The sequence below is a fragment of the Oncorhynchus gorbuscha genome, linkage group LG08 (assembly GCF_021184085.1).
Source record: "Oncorhynchus gorbuscha isolate QuinsamMale2020 ecotype Even-year linkage group LG08, OgorEven_v1.0, whole genome shotgun sequence".
Lineage (NCBI taxonomy): Eukaryota > Metazoa > Chordata > Actinopteri > Salmoniformes > Salmonidae > Oncorhynchus > Oncorhynchus gorbuscha.
In genome coordinates, this window is record NC_060180.1 from 79,079,477 (window position 1) to 79,101,955 (window position 22,479).

General features: G+C 42.7%; 1 protein-coding gene across 1 annotated transcript in view; it reads right to left on the reverse strand.

The window, feature by feature from the left end:
• The window catches only part of LOC124040707 (FYVE and coiled-coil domain-containing protein 1-like), a 62,677-nt gene extending 45,233 nt beyond the window's left edge, over positions 1–17,444 (reverse strand). Inside the window, exons 1-3 of the mRNA XM_046357781.1 lie at positions 17,384–17,444; positions 15,650–15,792; positions 15,386–15,501 (exon numbers count right to left, since the gene is read on the reverse strand). Of these exons, the coding sequence (XP_046213737.1) occupies positions 15,386–15,501; positions 15,650–15,792; positions 17,384–17,444 (320 nt within the window). The remainder of the gene's footprint in view (positions 1–15,385; positions 15,502–15,649; positions 15,793–17,383) is intronic.
• Between the last annotated feature and the right edge of the window lie 5,035 nt (positions 17,445–22,479).

The window sequence follows — 22,479 nt, forward strand, 5'->3', positions numbered from 1 at the left end:
ACTACTTTGAAATTGTATTATTTGCTTGGGAAAGTAAAGCTAACATAGTGCGTAAGTGTCACTATGGGCGTTCTTTGAGGGAAAATCCCTGAGAAATAAGAAAGTACTATAGAGTTTATAACTAAATAGGAAATCTAAATTAAATCTCGAGGTAAAGAGCAATGGCGGGTTAGAGTCTACTCTTTGAGTAAAAAATCCCTGAGGAAACTAGAAAACATTACAGAGTTTATAACTAAATAGGAAATTTATACAAACCTCAAGGTGAAGATATGTTAACAAGAGTGAATTATTTTCAGCGCCGTTAAGGCAGGCAGACCTCGTAGTAATATGAAATTGGGTTCTAATTAAAGGTCATTCCAGAAAAAGAAGGGGGCCAGAGGATGTAAGTGTGTATTGTGGCAAAGTGGCCTTCTATGCACAGCCCTGGAACCCCATGGCAATGGCCCTGCTACAAGATGGGACTCCAACGAATCTAGGAGACACTAGTGTAATGTTGAGAGCCATGCAGGAAGACTTAAGTTAAATATTTAGGGTATATTTTAAGCCAACAGGGCAGAAAAAAGATGAAGGTAGAAAAATAGTGATTTTATAAGCATTAAATTTAATTATGAAAATAAATATGTTGCAGTTCTTAGGGATAATAAAGTACTGTAGGTAATGGATCACATACTACGCAACATATATACAATTATTGATGAGACTGAGTTAAGATTAACCCAGGTTATTGTTAGATAAAATACAGTGGACTCCCTAAAGAGAGATTTCATTAGTACAGAAAACATATGCTATGTTTAGCACCGTTTTGGCCTTCTCTAATCATTTGAAGATTTGTCTTCAAATAGTAGAAAGATGACAAGAATATATGGCATCTGTTGTGACCCAGGGTCATTGAGAGTATCGGGTTAATTAAGTTGAACTATATAATTATCTACATAGAAATGTTGAGTTCTATAAAATGCATTAGTGTAAACAGGGAGACAGTGAGACAGTCAGTCAATATTTGGAGACAGAGACCATATCTGGTACTGTCAGTATTAGCTGCGGCAACAGGAAGCAGATGCGGAAGCGAAAAAGGCCGGTTTTGAACCACAGCCATTAAAAGCAGCAGTTAAGAGGAAGTTAAACATAGACATAACTACATTGAAAGAGCTGAGACAGATAGTGACCCATGTGCAAATGTATTAGGTCAGTTAGACACTGACACAGGAGTAGGGGAATGGGACTTTACATGGAAGTAAATATTGCAAAGAGTGGACGCCTCAGGGTAAAATTTCAGGATGGACTTTAAAAAATAAATGAAAATAATGAACCACTTACGGATAAATATGCTACAAGGATCTCCTCAGCTTATTGGATGCTAAAAAATTAGAAGTAAAGGGAGTCATAAAAAATGAACAATTTTTTGGTTCCAGACCAAATAGAGAGAGTCAGAACACACAGAGGCAGTAATAGAGGCCCTAGACAGACTCAACAGAGCAGGCATGAAACTGAACTTGACAAAGAGCCAAATACGTCGAGAGGAAGTGAACTTTCTCGGTTTCACTATAGGCACTGGAATCACGGCAAGCCAAAATTTCTTTGAAAAAGTAGCAGAGCTCAGCAAGCCACAAACAGTGAATGAGATGCAGAAATGCCTAGGTAAACTAGTGTATATTAGAGACCACATACCGGGCTATAGCAGATTAGCTAAGCATTGCTATAGAAGCATAACTAGAGAAGATCACCAAAGAGACATGTCACACAAATAATATGGTAGACAAACCATAACATGGGACAAGAAAATGGAAGAATCCTGGGAAAATGTGAAATTAATGGCCATAGAAGCCCAAGAACATGAGCCCAGAGACCCCAACGTACCCCTCTGGCTGTGTCTGAAACTTGAAGGGCTAGAGGTGGTGAGGGATGGCTACATTTGGATTTCGAATGAGCTATCAGGAAAAACAATTAAAATGTTACAGCAAACAGTTGAAAGGGCCCACAATGAAGTACTCCAGTACAGGGGCTAAAATGGCCCTGCTAGAGCTATTCTGGAACAAAATAGTGTCCCTTGCCCAAGGACAGGCCATAATCATAAAAGACACAGAACTAAACGAACTATGGGCCACTAACCGCACTAAAAAATGGTAGGTATTAAAACCACCACTTGGGATAAGTGGAGGAACGTACATGCCACCAAAGGAGTTATGTTCATCAGTGACCAAGGATGGGACACTGACGAGCCAGGACCAGGACCTACAACAGTCAAGGTGAAACCAAAGGAGTTATGTTCATCAGTGACCAAGGATGGGACACTGACGAACCAGGACCAGGACCTACAACAGTCAAGGTGAAACCAAAGGAGTTATGTTCATCAGTGACCAAGGATGGGACACTGACGAACCAGGACCAGGACCTACAACAGTCAAGGTGAAACCAAAGGAGTTATGTTCATCAGTGACCAAGGATGGGACACTGACGAACCAGGACCAGGACCTACAACAGTCAAGGTGAAACCAAAGGAGTTATGTTCATCAGTGACCAAGGATGGGACACTGACGAACCAGGACCAGGACCTACAACAGTCAAGGTAAAACCAAAGGAGTTATGTTCATCAGTGACCAAGGATGGGACACTGACGAACCAGGACCAGGACCTACAACAGTCAAGGTAAAACCAAAGGAGTTATGTTCATCAGTGACCAAGGATGGGACACTGACGAGCCAGGACCAGGACCTACAACAGTCAAGGTAAAACCAAAGGAGTTATGTTCATCAGTGACCAAGGATGGGACACTGACGAACCAGGACCAGGACCTACAACAGTCAAGGTAAAACCAAAGGAGTTATGTTCATCAGTGACCAAGGATGGGACACTGACGAACCAGGACCAGGACCTACAACAGTCAAGGTAAAACCAAAAGAGGATAAACCTCGGGACATAGTAGTGTTCACGGATGGAAGTGAGAAAACAGGAATAACCAAGTGGGGTTTTATTGTAAAAAACAAAGCCACTGGCGAAACACTAGTAAAAAGGAAACAAGAAATAGCAGGCACTGCCCAGAAAGCAGAAGTCATGGCCATAATGGAAGCACTGCTACACTGTTCCACATCCAATCTAAAGAGAATAGAACTGGTTACAGACAGTTACTACAGTGCCCAGGCCATGACTTCTGACTAAAAGATATGGCAGAACAATGGTTACAGAAGTGCTAAAATCAAAACAATTCAGCACGAAGGAGAGTGGAGAAAGATCCATGAGTTAATGGATAGAATGGATGTTGTTGTCAGTCACCAAAAAGCCCACACAGTAGATGGGGGAGGAAAGGAAGCTGACTTCAATCAACAAGGCAACAGGGAAGTAGATGAACTAGTCCAGATGGGCAGAATAATTCTCTACAAAACTGAAGCAGACTAACTCAAGGCGTTACACATAGATTGGGGACATCTAGGTCCCAAAATCTTTATGAAGCGTCTTAGACAGGACCAGATTGAATTTGACCCAGTAGAGGCCAAACTGGTGTGCCAGCAGTGGATTACCTGTCAAGAGCAAAAGCCTAGTAATCTAGGAAGAGTGTCTGATCAACACATCAAAACATGCACGCCCTGGAGTCAAATAGCATTAGAGACTATGGGTCCCATGAAAAGTGCTACGGTACTGGGACATAGGTATGCTATAGTAGCGGTGTGCATGGCAACAGGCTACACAATGGTACACACAGCGAAAACATGCAATGCTCTGCCTGTGTTGACAATGCTTAACCTTTTGACTTTGACCCTAGGACGGTTTCAATCGATCAGGACTGACGATGGACGTCAGTATAAAAACAAAAACGTAGAGGAATGGTGCACCCAGTGGGGAGTAAAGCACACTTTCTCACCTCCCTACACACCTCAAGCAAATGGGTGTGCAGAGGACCATTGGCAAACTCAAAACAACTTTGGGGTTGTGGAGAGCGGACAAAGATTGGGGACCAAAGCTAGTGCAAGCATGCATAGAGTTAAGTAGCACCCCAACCAGTTCAGGGCCTAGTCCAAGAGAGTTAATGGGATTACCAGGACAAAATCGTACGGTGGATGTTCCTAATCCCCAGTCTACCCTCTACCTTGTGTTTTAAAGGGAGGAGACTGAATCAGGATTAGAACAAAATCCAGCGACAGACAACAGTGACCTGGTAGTACCCAAGAAATACGGTAAAAGGCGTATTATTGAGGAAGTAATAAGCACTAATACTGTGAGGACAGTTTGCGGAAGAACAGTTGACAACTTAAGAAAGTATGTCTTCCATAATCGTACCAGACTGGAAATACCTCCTAGAGTGCAGAGCAGGCCTCCACGTCAGGAGGAGTCCGAACACCATTTGGGTAGGCAGGCACTTTAGACATGAGGAATTAGACAGGGCTTCAAAGGAGGGAGCACAGGAAGAGTAGTCTGGGAACGAAGCGTTCCGACAGGTCTTCCTGGCTCAAGCAGACTGAAGTGTGTCCCTTGTGACGTATGCAATGAGCCCACTGGCGATATGCAATACGAAGGGCCCGCTGAGCATCAGGCAACTAGAGGTGTGCTCAGATGGAGCCTCAGGAGAGTATAGGTACAGGTATGGAGGAGTTCAGACGTGTTGCAGGTGCAACTGCAACACCATGACCAACTGTACACTGGACATAAGGACCATTAATGGTTCCTGGGACCTCAGAGGGTGCCAGTGTGCCTGGGATAGATATGGAAACATCTCAGACAAAGATTACCTGGAATGTCGCAGACAGAGGGTGCCAGTGTGCCTGGGATAGATATGGAAACATCTCAGACAAAGATTACCTGGAATGTCGCAGACAGAGGGTGTCAGTGTGCCTGGGATAGATATGGAAACAGACAAAGATTGCCTGGAATGTCGCAGACAGAGGGTCACAGAGGTCAAACTAACCAGAAGTGCCCTCTTAACCCCAGTTAGAATAGAAGCACCACTCTGGCCCATTCCCACTGGAACTGCAGGCCCAGACCCAGCTCTAACAGGTCAAAGGTTCCAATTTAACTCCAGCTATGAGTATCTGAGAGATAGGGACCTTGGAGAGGGACCTAGTGATGGATATGGGATAGACAGAGTCAACAGACAGGCCTGGATGGAAACAGGACAAGGTGAATGGATCCTAGTAGACCCTGGTGTAGCCTGGGATGGAGTGCTTCTGGAGTCCATGGGTTGGGACCAGGTGGACAACTATCCCCTAGACAACAACCAACAAACATCCTGGATGGATGAGAAGGTGTTGGTGGGAATGTCAGTGCAGGCCAGTTAGAGAGCTACACTGGGGCAGAGCAATGGAAAAGGAACAAATGTTCATCTTCGTCACCCCCGTGATGGAGATGGCAGGAGAAGGTACAGGTTAGGCCTAGGATGGCAGCTGTACTTAGCCCAGGACCCCGTGTATAAAACTGAAGGAGTCTACTCTTGTCACAAGTACATATGTAGAGATAGATAGTGCTGCTGGAGAGGGAAAAGGTAAACAAAAGGCAGCACTCAAAAGAGAATATAGCCCACCTAAGAAATCATTCCTGGCTAGGGTGAAACTGGCATTTTGATCAGACCCTGGAGAGGGCCTATCCAAACCCAGAAACCCAATAGTTAAAAAATAAACTAAAAGATGCTCTCCCGCTTATATTTCACTGGAAATATGAAGTTGGGGGAGTACAGAACAAAGCATAGGGAATGTAAGATAGAATGATGCTGGTGGGTAAGTATGTTTTTAATTATAGTTGGCGTCTCCAGCACCACCATATTAGGATTGTATTTGGGCCTAAAATATGATCAAGAAAATTTTGTACATGGGAAGAGTAATATATCTGGAGCAACAAGAAATGTGAAAGTGACTTAATCACATTTAGAACATACACAAAAAAATGGGGCATACTGGTACAATGTGACACAGCCAATGAAACTGAGTGTCCAGGTTTCCCCACTGTAAAGCTAAAAAGCAGAACTAATTACACTAAGTGGAACAACAGCCTAGGTGAAAATGTCACAATAATGGCAGCGTTAGGGTATGCAAAAAAATGAGGCATGCCGATAGACAAAGTGTTCAAGAGAATTTGGAAAGGGCTGTTTAAACTACTGGTCAAAATAAGTAAACTGGCCCTAACAATTACCTGGTCAATCTTCAAGGGGATCAGATGGTTGTTAAAAGGACTGATCATCTGGAGCTTGGTATATGAGAGAGTGCATCCTCCTAGAAGACAGGGACCAGCAGTTCCTGTTGAACAGGATGTACTGCTCATGACCCCGAGAGGAACGGATGTGACCCAAGTTTAAGGGGCAAAAAGTGACTACATAAGTGAACCCTGAACAACTCCGGTCACGACACCTTCCTGATCAGAGATAAAGAATCATCCTGCTCTCAACACAACTTAAATAAACAACCAGAATCTTTAGGCAGTGAAACTTAAAGATATCCTCTACCATGACTTCCAACGAAACTGACCATGACACCTCGGCTGAGGCATGCAGTCCCTTCACTGACCAGGTATGGGAAAACACTGGCGTCCCACTGGTCCTCTGGGTAACTGTCCTATTGGCCCTAAGTTGTGGAGAAGAAATGGGGTGGCCCACAAACGTTTTGAAAGTAGTTTGGGGATTGTGTTTACCCATCTTTTTTCCCCCTACTCCCAGCAGGGCCAGGAGGAACACGGCGATCCCTGGGATGGGGTAAGGGTGGCTAAAATCATAGCGCCCCCCCCAGTGACAGAAACCATAGGGGAAGCAGGGGTATTAATAGAGGTAGAGGAGAGTAGGATATGGTTCATAGACATATGGGTAAGACAGCTAGACGCCCTTAAGGCATATACAAATTGTGGGGGTTGTGGCCAATTGGAACCATTGCCACTAGGGATAGACTCTACCAACGGGGTAGTGTAAGGTGGAACCACCTTCATATGTGCTCATTGTTACCAAGGGGGTGTAGCATACCGCATTAGGCGTAGCCATGACCCCATTGGTACTTATGCGGGCCCAGTGACCTCGTGGGGAGCCACGGGGCCAGTAACAGAGGAAGGGGACAGATGGATCAGGAAGTTGAGTCCCAACGGACCCAACCTGAATCTCTGGAAAAGCGAATCATGGCCCAGAAAGGCATGGAGAAAGCCGGGATACCGAACCTTGACCCTTAACCACCGGAGGGTGGCTGGGGACATAGGAAATGGTACGTTGACCGGGCAGTGGGACTAGGCTCTGGTAGTCAAAGACCTGGAAACCCATTGGTCTCAGGAAGACCTCACCATGCGAAAACATAGCCCTTGGTTCATGCACGGGAGTGCGAGATCACTACTGAGTTGCCAAATCTTCCCACCAAAATCGGGAAGACTCAGCTGTGACCAGTGGCTTAGGGAGCCAGGGAATCATAGACATTCTTACGGGCACACTTGTATTACCTCAGTGCCCCCCAGACCCCAGCAAAGAGAGCCTCCCAGACCCCAGCAAAGAGGGCCTGAAAGGAATGGTCCAGACACAAAGTTAGAGCTAAGATATAGGGAGAACCTCGCAGTCTTAGGACATAGACTGGCCGACTTGACCCCAGCAAAGAGGGCCTGAAAGGAATGGTCCAGACACAGAGCTAGAGCTAAGATATAGGGAGAACCTCGCAGTCTTAGGACATAGACTGGCCGACTTGACCCTAGCCGCAGAAAGAGTTGTAAGAGCTCTGACCCAGAAAGACCCCAGGGGAACGATGGACCTAAAAGTCGCAGGGACAAAAAGAGGACTAGGAAGGGGCAAGGTAGACGATAGGAGAATAACCTTTCTTTCTCCAGGGCCCCATTGAAGACACCCAGTCCTGGGATGGAGAGTGGGAAGAAGAAGCAGAAGACAATAGGCCAATAGGGCACATAGTAATGACCAGATGGCAAGAATTAGAAAGTGAGGGTATGCCAGAGTTCCCAGACACTAGGAATTATCCTGTAGGGTGGATAGCACCGGTAATAATAATTCCTCACCCTGCCGCTCTTAAAACATGTGGCTCATGTGATAGAAGTACTGAAGGGGTACTCAGCGGGAGATTAATGTTAAGAGGACGGCTGTTAGACAGCGTATGTATGATGTGTCTAGCCCTCAGAAATAAGTGGCCAAAACTAAAACCCATAGTAAACAAGGGAAACAGATGGGGACATGTAGAAGAGCCAGAAGAGTTAAATTTAACAATGGTTTACAAGGGACAAGAAGTAGACTGGGATAAGAGAATTGGCACTGTTGAATTACATGGGATGGCTTACGAGACCTATTCAACAGGTTGGAGAAGAAGGACAACAGAGACGGGTTCAAAGATGCTGTGAATCAGGAACCAGAGGAAAGTACACCTCCCAGTGGGGCGATGAGGATGGTGTTAGAGTGGCACTTTGCAAGAGATGTTTATGCTTTAAGAGATGTGATAGAAAAAGGCAGGAGTGGTATAGCGAGGACGAACATGAGATTTGGCCTATGGAGGGAGAATATGCTGATATATTTGAAAATGGCAGAATAGTCTCTAGATGTAGACATACAGATGGTGTATATTTGAGAATGAGGGCCAGAGCTGATAATAAGGCAACAATGCCGGGACATCGTAGCTGGGCAACAGTATGGGGAATAACGGCTAGGTCAGACGGACTAGTGCTAGGGATAACCAGAGTTGGAAATCAGAGTCCGGTTAAAGGCACTAAGAGAAAAGAGACAGGGGTAGATCCTGGAGAGGGTGTAGTAAAACGCCAAATGGATCTACCTCCTGGTCCTCTTCCCCTGTCTTACCCACCAAGGGTAGAGACAGAGATGACCTCGCCTACTGAATTACCGGATTGGGCAAAACCACCAGAAGACGACTCAAGCCAACCAACTATTGAACAAGACTGGTGTCAGGAAGGATCACCCTCTGCCTCAAGTGACACCTCTGAATGGGAACAGCTGATAGACTCATTGCTGATATAGTAATAGGCTCTGTCATAACCAGAGGCCCGTATATGCACTGTAAGAAAAGTGTTTCCTGTTGTAAGATATGTCATCACCCTCTCTGCTCTGAGGGAGGAGCAGCAGATCGGGTGCAGAGAATCAAAAGGTATATAAAGAGACATTTGCCATTACTTTGGCACTAACTTCTTGAATTCTGAATTCATTTAGACAACCATTTGACTTCGGGTAAATTGCCACCTGACTCAAATTACTTAAAGATTCTAACTTGTTGGATCTGAGAAGGGTCTCTCCGATATACCGTTTAACTATTGAACAGCTGTTCTCTCGCCTGTGGCCTTGGTGCTTGTATACTGACGCAAATTATACCCAGAGCCAGTCTTTGAAACTGCAACTCTCGGTTGAGCTCAGTACCTCGCCCTAGTTGCATGGCACGGACGCTGTGGTAGTTCAACGGGACTGAGAGTCACTCTAGTCCTTAAGTTGATCTCCTGTTAATACCTACGGTTATCTGAATTGACCCTGTCGCCCGCGGCCTTGGTGCTTGTATACTGATGCAAATTATACTCAGAGCCAGTCTTTGAAACTGCAACTCTCGGTTGAGCTCAGTACCTCGCCCTAGTTGTGTGGCACAGACTCTTCGATATTCCAATGGGGCAGGGAATCACCAGCGGGTTCTCTCATCCAGTCCAAACTTCAATCTCTCAATTTAGTAAACCGCCGACTTCAAGTCAACCTCTCAGACAGTAGAGGGGAGTCGCTACTAACTAAATTCTAAAAGAACTCTGACCAATTGAAACTCTACTCCTGATCTCATGGTCTCCTCGTCATCTCTAAAAAGGAAATTAAATAACTATTATAAGCATTTAATGTAGAGATAAGTGTTATCATTGTACCAGGCATTTTATAGAGCATTAAGGCATTTGCATGTTTTTGATTAACGCTGTGTGTGAGTAACAAATTGTGTATTTTGAAGTGTGTTTGATTGTAAAAGACAAAAAACAGAGTGTTTTCAAAAATAAACGGTAGTCTTATTTTGTCTCGAGTAAACGGTTCTCTCAAAGACAGTTAACGGCACGGGAGATAACAAGTCTGACACTCCCCGCTACCGGGACACTGGAAACGGGGATCAATGCTCTATGACAGAATGAGTTACTATTAAAAGACAAGGAGGAAGGTGTGTCCAGTAGTGATTCATTTAATTGTCTTATCGATCTAAGTTTTATTTTCCAAGCGATACATAGCCGACGGGCAGAGTAGTGAGACTAAGTTGACTAAAGGTCTTCACACTTTAAACTAGATACATCACAGAGGGGAAACACTCAACCACAGGGAAATCATATAGAGACTGGTAAGACTAGTGCTTAATAATAACTCAAGGACCAATTAGTGGTGAAACAAAGAGTCTAGAGGATAAAGGTGGGGTTCACACATCCCAGCTAGAGCTAGACCGTTGAGAGTGACAAGGCAAAAGACCTCTCTACGCGGACAACGCTTCGATATAGAAAGAGAGGCAGGGCTACGTGAGCAGTCCTGGTTATACCAAGATAACCTGAAGTATCTATAGTGCCCTGTCCAATCCAGGGAACGGGATGCTAACCTCCTCTAGCACCCCGCTGCCGGCCAAGGGGCGGGGCTGAGGGTTTCGTATCGCGACAGACTGGTAAATAGAATGAATAGAACCTCTAACCCTGGTAAATAGAATGAATAGAACCTCTAACCCTGGTAATATGACTGGTAAATAGAATGAATAGAACCTGTAACCCTGGTAATATGACTGGTAAATAGAATGAATAGAACCTGTAACCCTGGTCATATGACTGGTAAATAGAATGAATAGAACCTGTAACCCTGGTCATATGACTGGTAAATAGAATGAAAAGAACCTGTAACCCTGGTCATATGACTGGTAAATAGAATGAATAGACCCTGTAACCCTGGTAATATGACTGGTAAATAGAATGAATAGAACCTGTAACCCAGGAAATATGACTGGTAAATAGAATGAATAGAACCTGTAACCCTGGTAATATGACTGGTAAATAGAATGAATAGAACCTGTAACCCAGGAAATATGACTGGTAAATAGAATGAATAGAACCTGTAACCCTGGTAAATAGAATGAATAGAACCTGTAACCCTGGTAAATAGAATGAATAGAACCTCTAACCCTGGTAATATGACTGGTAAATAGAATGAATAGAACCTGTAACCCTGGTAAATAGAATGAATAGAACCTCTAACCCTGGTAATATGACTGGTAAATAGAATGAATAGAACCTGTAACCCTGGTAAATAGAATGAATAGAACCTGTAACCCTGGTAAATAGAATGAATAGAACCTGTAACCCTGGTAAATAGAATGAATAGAACCTCTAACCCTGGTAATATGACTGGTAAATAGAATGAATAGACCCTGTAACCCTGGTCATATGACTGGTAAATAGAATGAATAGAACCTGTAACCCTGGTAAATAGAATGAATAGAACCTGTAACCCTGGTAAATAGAATGAATAGGACCTCTAACCCTGGTAATATGACTGGTAAATAGAATGAATAGACCCTGTAACCCTGGTCATATGACTGGTAAATAGAATGAAGAGAACCTGTAACCCTAGTAATATGACTGGTAAATAGAATGAATAGAACCTGTAACCCTGGTAAATAGAATGAATAGAACCTGTAACCCTGGTAAATAGAATGAATAGAACCTCTAACCCTGGTAATATGACTGGTAAATAGAATGAATAGACCCTGTAACCCTGGTCATATGACTGGTAAATAGAATGAATAGAACCTGTAACCCTGGTAACATGACTGGTAAATTGAATGAATAGAGCCTGTAACCATGGTAACATGACTGGTAAATAGAATGAATAGATCCTCTAACCCTGGTAACATTACTGGTAAATAGAATTAATAGAACCTCTAACCCTGGTGAATAGAATGAATATAACATCTAACCCTGGTAAATAGAATGAATAGAACCTCTAACCTGGTAAATAGAATGAATAGAACCTCTAACCCTGGTAAATATACTGAATAGAACCTCTAACCCTGGTAAATAGAATGAATAGAACCTCTAACCCTGGTAAATAGAATGAATAGAACCTCTAACCCTGGTAAATAGAATGAATAGAACCTCTAACCCTGGTAAATAGAATGAATAGAACCCCTAACCCTGATAAATAGAATGACTAGAACCTCTAACCCTGGTAAATAGACTGAATAGAACCTCTAACCCTGGTAAATAGACTGAATAGAACCTCTAACCCTGGTAAATAGAATGAATAGAACCTGTAACCCTGGTAATATGACTGGTAAATATAATGAATAGAACCTGTAACCCTGGTAAATAGAATGAATAGAACCTCTAACCCTGGTAAATAGAATGAATAGAACCTGTAACCCTGGTAATATGACTGGTAAATAGAATGAATAGAACCTGTAACCCTGGTAAATAGAATGAATAGAACCTCTAACCCTGGTAATATGACTGGTAAATAGAATGAATAGACCTCTGTAACCCTGGTCATAACAGATGACTGGTAAATAGAATGAATAGAACCTGTAACCCTGGTAAATAGAATGAATAGAACCTGTAACCCTGGTAAATAGAATGAATAGGACCTCTAACCCTGGTAATATGACTGGTAAATAGAATGAATAGACCCTGTAACCCTGGTCATATGACTGGTAAATAGAATGAAGAGAACCTGTAACCCTAGTAATATGACTGGTAAATAGAATGAATAGAACCTGTAACCCTGGTAAATAGAATGAATAGAACCTGTAACCCTGGTAAATAGAATGAATAGAACCTCTAACCCTGGTAATATGACTGGTAAATAGAATGAATAGACCCTGTAACCCTGGTCATATGACTGGTAAATAGAATGAATAGAACCTGTAACCCTGGTAACATGACTGGTAAATTGAATGAATAGAGCCTGTAACCATGGTAACATGACTGGTAAATAGAATGAATAGATCCTCTAACCCTGGTAACATTACTGGTAAATAGAATTAATAGAACCTCTAACCCTGGTGAATAGAATGAATATAACATCTAACCCTGGTAAATAGAATGAATAGAACCTCTAACCTGGTAAATAGAATGAATAGAACCTCTAACCCTGGTAAATATACTGAATAGAACCTCTAACCCTGGTAAATAGAATGAATAGAACCTCTAACCCTGGTAAATAGAATGAATAGAACCTCTAACCCTGGTAAATAGAATGAATAGAACCTCTAACCCTGGTAAATAGAATGAATAGAACCTCTAACCCTGATAAATAGAATGACTAGAACCTCTAACCCTGGTAAATAGACTGAATAGAACCTCTAACCCTGGTAAATAGACTGAATAGAACCTCTAACCCTGGTAAATAGAATGAATAGAACCTGTAACCCTGGTAATATGACTGGTAAATATAATGAATAGAACCTGTAACCCTGGTAAATAGAATGAATAGAACCTCTAACCCTGGTAAATAGAATGAATAGAACCTGTAACCCTGGTAATATGACTGGTAAATAGAATGAATAGAACCTGTAACCCTGGTAATATGACTGGTAAATAGAATGAATAGAACCTGTAACCCTGGTAATATGACTGGTAAATAGAATGAATAGAACCTGTAACCCTGGTAATATGACTGGTAAATAGAATGAATAGAACCTCTAACCCTGGTAATATGACTGGTAAATAGAATGAATAGAACCTGTAACCCTGGTAATATGACTGGTAAATAGAATGAATAGAACCTGTAACCCTGGTAATATGACTGGTAAATAGAATGAATAGAACCTCTAACCCTGGTAAATAGAATGAATAGAACCTCTAACCCTGGTAATATGACTGGTAAATAGACTGAATAGAACCTCTAACCCTGGTAAATAGACTGAATAGAACCTCTAACCCTGGTAAATAGAATGAATAGAACCTGTAACCCTGGTAATATGACTGGTAAATAGAATGAATAGAACCTCTAACGCTGGTAAATAGACTGAATAGAACCTCTAACCCTGGTAAATAGACTGAATAGAACCTCTAACCCTGGTAAATAGACTGAATAGAACCTCTAACCCTGGTAAATAGAATGAATAGAACCTGTAACCCTGGTAATATGACTGGTAAATAGAATGAATAGAACCTCTAACCCTGGTAATATGACTGGTAAATAGAATGAATAGAACCTCTAACCCTGGTAATATGACTGGTAAATAGAATGAATAGAACCTCTAACCCTGGTAAATAGAATGAATAGAACCTCTAACCCTGGTAATATGACTGGTAAATAGAATGAATAGAACCTGTAACCCTGGTAAATAGAATGAATAGAACCTGTAACCCTGGTAATATGACTGGTAAATAGAATGAATAGAACCTCTAACCCTGGTAAATAGAATGAATAGAATCTCTAACCCTGGTCATATGACTGGTAAATAGAATGAATAGAACCTCTAACCCTGGTAATATGACTGGTAAATAGAATGAATAGAACCTCTAACCCTGGTAAATAGAATGAATAGAACCTCTAACCCTGGTAATATGACTGGTAAATAGAATGAATAGAACCTGTAACCCTGGTAAATAGAATGAATAGAACCTGTAACCCTGGTAAATAGAATGAATAGAACCTCTAACCCTGGTAAATAGAATGAATAGAACCTCTAACCCTGGTAATATGACTGGTAAATAGAATGAATAGAACCTCTAACCCTGGTAATATGACTGGTAAATAGAATGAATAGAACCTGTAACCCTGGTAATATGACTGGTAAATAGAATGAATAGAACCTCTAACCCTGGTAAATAGAATGAATAGAATCTCTAACCCTGGTCATATGACTGGTAAATAGAATGAATAGAACCTCTAACCCTGGTAATATGACTGGTAAATAGAATGAATAGAACCTCTAACCCTGGTAAATAGAATGAATAGAACTCCTCACCCTGGTAATATGACTGGTAAATAGAATGAATAGAACCTCTAACCCTGGTCATATGACTGGTAAATAGAATGAATAGAACCTCTAACCCTGGTAAATAGAATGAATAGAATCTCTAACCCTGGTCATATGACTGGTAAATAGAATGAATAGAACCTCTAACCCTGGTCATATGACTGGTAAACAATGGCTGTCTGGTATTGTGATGCAACCATTTCCATGGTAATGAAGAATGTTCATTCATGCAATGGGATGTCTATTTTGTAACGTCCGTTACTGCTTTGCTCCTATGTTTACACTTGCAATGGCCGCCAGTCCACACATTATGCCATTATTGACTATTTTTATGGCAGCATATCTTTTTATGGCAGCATATACAGTCAGAAAATGTACAATAAAAAACCTTTGAACAGCAAAAAAATATTATGTATTTAACAAATTACAAGTTGCTATTTGATTGGTTATTGCGGTGACCGCGGCCATTTTGCTGGACAAATGCCTTCATCGGTTTGTGTATGAGTGAGGATTACCTCTGGTATAGCCGCAGGCCGTCATTAACTCCTCTTGTCTTGGCAAGACACTCTCTGAAGTAATCCCAGTACTCCTTCCTGCTGCCTAGGAAATCTGCCTTCTCCTTCTGGTCAAACTGATGTAAACACACAACAACAGCTCAGATTCACAGGCCCTGGAGTTTTCCCAGGAAAACCTTGAGGTCCTATCTAGGATCATTTAGCTTTCCAGTATCCTAGCAGTTTATGAGAGAAAGAGAGAGAGAGTGAGTTTCTGTGTATTACCTGTAGCAGGTACTCTAGTTTGTAGGACAGTTTATGTAGGTTGGGGCTGTTGTCTGTGATTGGTTCACCCGTCTCTCTGTGTTCCTTACTCAGCTCAGTCACTGCTTCTACAGGTTCAGATGCACAACACGCATGTACACAAGCTATAGCTTCATCACTTCAACCTTGATGCACCACACACCAACACGGATGCACACAAAATCAGGTTAGGGGTCAAGCTAGTGAGGGAGATAAGTGTTTCCAGTTTCAGAGATTTTTTTAGTTCGTTCCAGTCATTGGCAGCAGAGAACTGGAAGGAGAGGCGGCCAAAGAAAGAATTGGTTTTGGGGGTGACTAGAGAGATATACCTGCTGGAGCGTGTGCTACAGGTGGGAGATGCTATGGTGACCAGCGAGTTGAGATAATGGGGGACTTTACCTAGCAGGGTCTTGTAGATGACATGGAGCCAGTGGGTTTGGCGACGAGTATGAAGCGAGGGCCAGCCAACGAGAGCGTACAGGTCGTAATGGTGGGTAGTATATGGGGCTTTGGTGACAAAACGGATGGCACTATGATAGACTGCATCCAATTTATTAAGTAGGGTATTGGAGGCTATTTTGTAAATGACATCGCCAAAGTCGAGGATTGGTAGGATGGTCAGTTTTACAAAGGTTTGTTTGGCAGCATGAGTGAAGGATGCTTTGTTGCGAAATAGGAAGCCAATTCTAGATTTAACTTTGGATTGGAGATGTTTGATATGGGTCTGGAAGGAGAGTTTACAGTCTAACCAGACACCTAAGTATTTGTAGTTGTCCACGTATTCTAAGTCAGAGCCGTCCAGAGTAGTGATGTTGGACAGGGGGGTAGGTGCAGGTAGCGATCGGTTGAAGAGCATGCATTTAGTTTTACTTGTATTTAAGAGCAATCGGAGGCCACGGAAGAAGAGTTGTATGGCATTGAAGCTTGCCTGGAGGATTGTTAACACAGTGTCCAAAGAAGGGCCGCAAGTATACAGAATGGTGTCGTCTGCGTAGAGGTGGATCAGGGACTCACCAGCGGCAAGAGCGACCTCATTGATGTATACAGAGAAGAGAGTCGGTCCAAGAATTGAACCCTGTGGCACCCCATAGAGACTGCCAGAGGTCCGGACAGCAGACCCTCCGATTTGACACACTGAACTCTATCAGAGAAGTAGTTGGTGAACCAGGCGAGGCAGTCATTTGAGAAACCAAGGCTGTCGAGTCTGCCGATGAGGATGTGGTGGTTGACAGAGTTGAAAGCCTTGGCCAGATCAATGAATACGGCTGCACAGTAATGTTTCTTATCGATGGCGGTTAAGATATCGTTTAGGACCAGCTCTGAAACCAGATTGCATAGCAGAGAAGGTATGGTGAGATTCGAAATGGTCGGTAATCTGTTTGTTGACTTGGCTTTCGAAGACCTTAGAAAGGCATGGTAGGATAGATATAGGTCTGTAGCAGTTTGGGTCAAGAGTGTCCCCCCCTTTGAAGAGGGGGATGACCGCAGCTGCTTTCCAGTCTTTGGGAATCTCAGACGACACGAAAGAGAGGTTGAACAGGCTAGTAATAGGGGTGGCAACAATTTTGGCAGATAATTTTAGAAAGAAAGGGTCCAGATTGTCTAGCCCGGCTGATTTGTAGGGGTCCAGATTTTTCAGCTCTTTCAGAACATCAGCTGAATGGATTTGGGAGAAGGAGAAATGGGGAAGGCTTGGGCGAGTTGCTGTTGGGATACCGTGTAGATCTCTGATAATCCTCTGGAGTTGGTTCTCTCCTACTGGTGTCTTGTTACACATGATGGTGGTGCTGAGATCAGTAGCAAGGATGTGGGGGGGGGTTCAAGGAGTCTGCAACCGGCTGCAAAGAATCACACAAAGAGCATTGGCACAGTTTATAATGTAGACTACAATAACAACCTCTGTAAATAATCCTAAACATATCAAACATTATCCAGATCCCCATCCTGTCACTACTACTGTTGTTGTTTTCTCTATTAATTATTAATTATCAATTAAACCAATACTTCCAAATCGATTGTACTCATCATCATATCGATCGGCAGACAGACAGAACAAAACGGCAACAACAAAAGTATTCAGTGATCCTCGTCTCCCAATAATGACATCACACAGCAGTTCCCACTGACGTAACGGCTTGGTACATTTGACTAATATTTTGGCACAACAAAATCACAAGCGTATTAAAGCTCTATCGTTGTTTGATATTTTTGGACAACATTTCAGTCAGTGTCGTCGGGCTACGTTCCTAAATAAACAGAGATATTGAGAGTGCAGTCGCAGACAGGAACATGTACCTGCTGTTCAGAGGCTACAAGCTCTGGCAGCCAACAGCTGATACAGATATAGGTTGTCCTTAATACAGACAACCTAGTTTATTAGATATAATCAGAAGTAAACGTACTTGTAGAGATTCTCAGGCAGTTCCCGAGTTTACAGCAGGAGTGAACATGCTACCGTTAAGGCTGGGCATTCATAATGATTGACACCTTCATTAGCCAATAGCTGCGCGCAATATCGTCCCAACCAGCATAGTTAGTTTGCAGAATATTAGGTAAATGGTGGTCCTTCTGTAGCTCAGTTGGTAGAGCATGGCGCTTGTAACGCCAGGGTAGTGGGTTCGATCCCCGGGACCACCCATACGTAGAATGTATGCACACATGACTGTAAGTCGCTTTGGATAAAAGCGTCTGCTAAATGGCATATATTATTATATTATATTAAATAAACCAGCAGACTGAAGTCATGTGACATGTCCCAGTGTCACACTGAAAGTTTCACAACTCAACACAATTCAAACCAATAGAATGTCATTGAAAATTAGACACACCAAAAATATCAAATAATAGAGGATTAAAATGTATTGATAAAAAAAAACATTTTTAAGAGAGGTACAAACAAAAATAAAAGATTCAAAAGAGCCTGTAAACAATAGATTATTAATCATTTTTGCATATAAAAAAATATGTGTTTTATTGGTATTATCCAAAAGCTGTTACTCGTTGTCTGCTGTCTCTGGTGACATTACAACACGCAGAAACAATAACATCACGCAAAAAGAAACTTGCAAAATGATTATAGCGGTTTTATAAATGTTTGTTTATTTCCAGAGTAGATGCTGCTATTCAGAGTGTCCCACTCAGCCTGGAATAAAACAGGTTAATAACTATCTAAGCAACAACCTACATTAATCCTCATTTCTTCCTAAGTCCACTCCATATTGTAATGACCAATACTCCTATCAGAAAAGCCAAGTGACATTTACTCATGAGGTGCTGACCTGTTGCACCCTCTACATGGAAAATGCTTGGGAGTAAAAAGTAAATTATTTTATTTTTGAAATGTAGTGAAGTAAAAGCCAAAGTTGTCAAAAATATAAATAGTAAAGTAAAGTACAGATACCTAAAAAAAATGTCTTAAGTAGTACTTTATAGTACTTGCACTTATTTACTTTGCACCAGTGATTATAAGGCATCAAACAGGACATATAAAGCATTATAGGCCTGAATATGAGAGAGTTAATAAACATTTCTGTTAGCTGCATCTTGGTTGTAGAGCAAAGGACCCGAGTTACAGTTGGAGGCTGAGGGGAAATCTGCCACAGGTGAACTCCAATCAATGATGTTCTCCTAATGAGCCTCAGAAAATACTGCCTGAAAAAAGAGTGCCACCTGTTAGTCTGTGTAGTTTTCCATGAAGTCGTATTAACCTACAACTGCCAGGGAAGGCATCTAGCCCACATCAGGGTTTTGAAGTCAACTTCCATTGTCCTCTAAAGACTTGTTCACATTGGCAGTTTGAAGTGACTCAAAACCTTTTTTTCCTCTTTTTTTTTTGCATATCCGATTTGTTCTTTTTCCTGCAATCTGAAAAGCACACGGAGGCTGATATTTCAAGCCACATTCCAAACCCCCTTTCATAGGTGGTTTGAAGTCAGAAACAAATCAGATTTCAGGCAGTGTGACTTGTGTCTGAATGGTTGAATCTGATTTCTTTGCCCTAAAGCATTTTTTTTAGACTGTTATTTGGCATATATTGTTGCTTGCTACAGTAACTACTCTGTTGACAGTTTGACAAGAACATGTAGAAGCTAACTAGCACGCTAATTACAAACAAACAGCTACCAAGTTAACTAGTTGACTGCTGTGGCTTTCCTAAAAATGACTTGTTTTGAAGCTTTAAAAGTGTTCTTACACTATAATTTTGAACATTAAGAGCGACTGGGAAACTTCCATGGCAACCATTGTTTTTTATTTTTTTTTATTTAAAAATAAATCATGGCAACCATTGTTGTCACCTTAGCTGCTGATTGATAGGAAGCAGGAGCACCACCACCAATCAGCCTAGGCTATATACAGGGTGTTACGGTACAGAGTCAATGTGGAGGCTATATACAGGGTGTTACGGTACAGAGTCAATGTGGAGGCTATATACAGGGTATTACGGTACAGAGTCAATGTGGAGGCTATATACAGGGTGTTACGGTACAGAGTCAATGTGGAGGCTATATACAGGGTGTTACGGTACAGAGTCAATGTGGAGGCTATATACAGGGTGTTACGGTACAGAGTCAATGTGGAGGCTATATACAGGGTGTTACGGTACAGAGTCAATGTGGAGGCTATATACAGGGTATTACGGTACAGAGTCAATGTGGAGGCTATATACAGGGTGTTACGGTACAGAGTCAATGTGGAGGCTATATACAGGGTGTTACGGTACAGAGTCAATGTGGAGGCTATATACAGGGTGTTACGGTACAGAGTCAATGTGGAGGCTATATACAGGGTGTTACGGTACAGAGTCAATGTGGAGGCTATATACAGGGTGTTACGGTACAGAGTCAATGTGGAGGCTATATACAGGGTATTACGGTACAGAGTCAATGTGGAGGCTATATACAGGGTGTTACGGTACAGAGTCAATGTGGAGGCTATATACAGGGTGTTACGGTACAGAGTCAATGTGGAGGCTATATACAGGGTGTTACGGTACAGAGTCAATGTGGAGGCTATATACAGGGTGTTACGGTACAGAGTCAATGTGGAGGCTATATACAGGGTGTTACGGTACAGAGTCAATGTGGAGGCTATATACAGGGTGTTACGGTACAGAGTCAATGTGGAGGCTATACACAGGGCGTACCAGTACAGAGTCAATGTGGAGGCTATATACAGGGGGTACCGATACAGAGTCAATGTGGAGGCTATATACAGGGGGTACCGGTACAGAGTCAATGTGGAGGCTATATACAGGGTGTTACGGTACAGAGTCAATGTGGAGGCTATACACAGGGGGTACCAGTACAGAGTCAATGTGGAGGCTATATACAGGGGGTACCGATACAGAGTCAATGTGGAGGCTATATACAGGGGGTACCAGTACAGAGTCAATGTGGAGGCTATATACAGGGGATACCAGTACAGAGTCAATGTGTAGGCTATATACAGGAGGTACCAGTACAGAGTCAATGTGGAGGCTATATACAAGGGGTACTGGTACAGAGTCAATGTGGAGGCTATATACAAGGGGTACCGGTACAGAGTCAATGTGGAGGCTATATACAGGGGGTACCAGTACAGAGTCAATGTGGAGGCTATATACAGGGGGTACCGGTACAGAGTCAATGTGGAGGCTATATACAGGGGGTACCAGTACAGAGTCAATGTGGAGGCTATATACAGGGGGTACCGGTACAGAGTCAATGTGGAGGCTATATACAGGGGGTACCAGTACAGAGTCAATGTGGAGGCTATATACAGGAGGTACCAGTACAGAGTCAATGTGGAGGCTATATACAGGGGGTACCAGTACAGAGTCAATGTCAATGTGCGGGGGCAACAGTGTCGAGGTAATTAAGGTAATACATACATGTAGGTAGAGTTATTAAAGTGCCTATGCATAGATAATAACATAGAGTAGCAGAAGCGTTCCAGGGGGGGTCTTATGGTTTAGGGGTAGGAGCTGGTTAGAAGCCTCTTGGACCTAGACATGGTGCTCCGGTACCGCTTTTCATGCGGGAGCAGAGAAAGCAGTTTATGACCAGGGTGGCTGGAGTCTTTGACCATTTTTAGGGCCTTCCTCTGACACCGCCTGGTATAGTGGTCCTGGATGGCAGGAAGCTTGGCCACGGACATATACTGGGCCGCAAGCACTACCCTCTGTAGTGCCTTGCGGTCGGAGGTCGAGCAGTTGCCACACCAGGTAGTGATGCAACCCGTCAGGATGCTCTCGATGGTGCAGCTGTAAAATCTTCTGAGGATCTGAGGACCCATGCCAACTCTTTTTGAGGGCACAATGGTGTTTTACGCTGAGCTGTAGTCAATGAATAGCATTCTCACATAGGTGTTAATTTTGTCCAAGTGTGATAGGGCAGTGTGGAGTGCAATAGAGATTGCATCATCTGTGGATCTCTTGGTGCGGTATGCAAATTGGAGTGGGTCTAGGGTTTCTGGAGTAATGGTGTTTATGTGAGCGATGACCAGCCTTTCATTTCATGGCTGCTGATGTGAGTGTTATGAGTGTTATGGGTCAGTAGTCATTTAGGCAGGTTACCTTACTGTTCTTGAGCATGGGGAAACATGCTTAAAACATGTTGTTATTACAGACTTGGTCAGGAAGAGGTTGAAAATGTCAGTGAAGACACTTTCCAGTTGTTCAGCGCTGCTCGGAATACACGTCCTGGTAATCCGTCTGGCCTTGTGAATGTTGACCTGTTTGAAGGTCTTACTCACGTCGGCTGCGGAGAGCATGATGACACAGTCGTCCAGAACAGCTGATGCTCTCATGCATGTTTCAGTGTTACTTGCCTCGA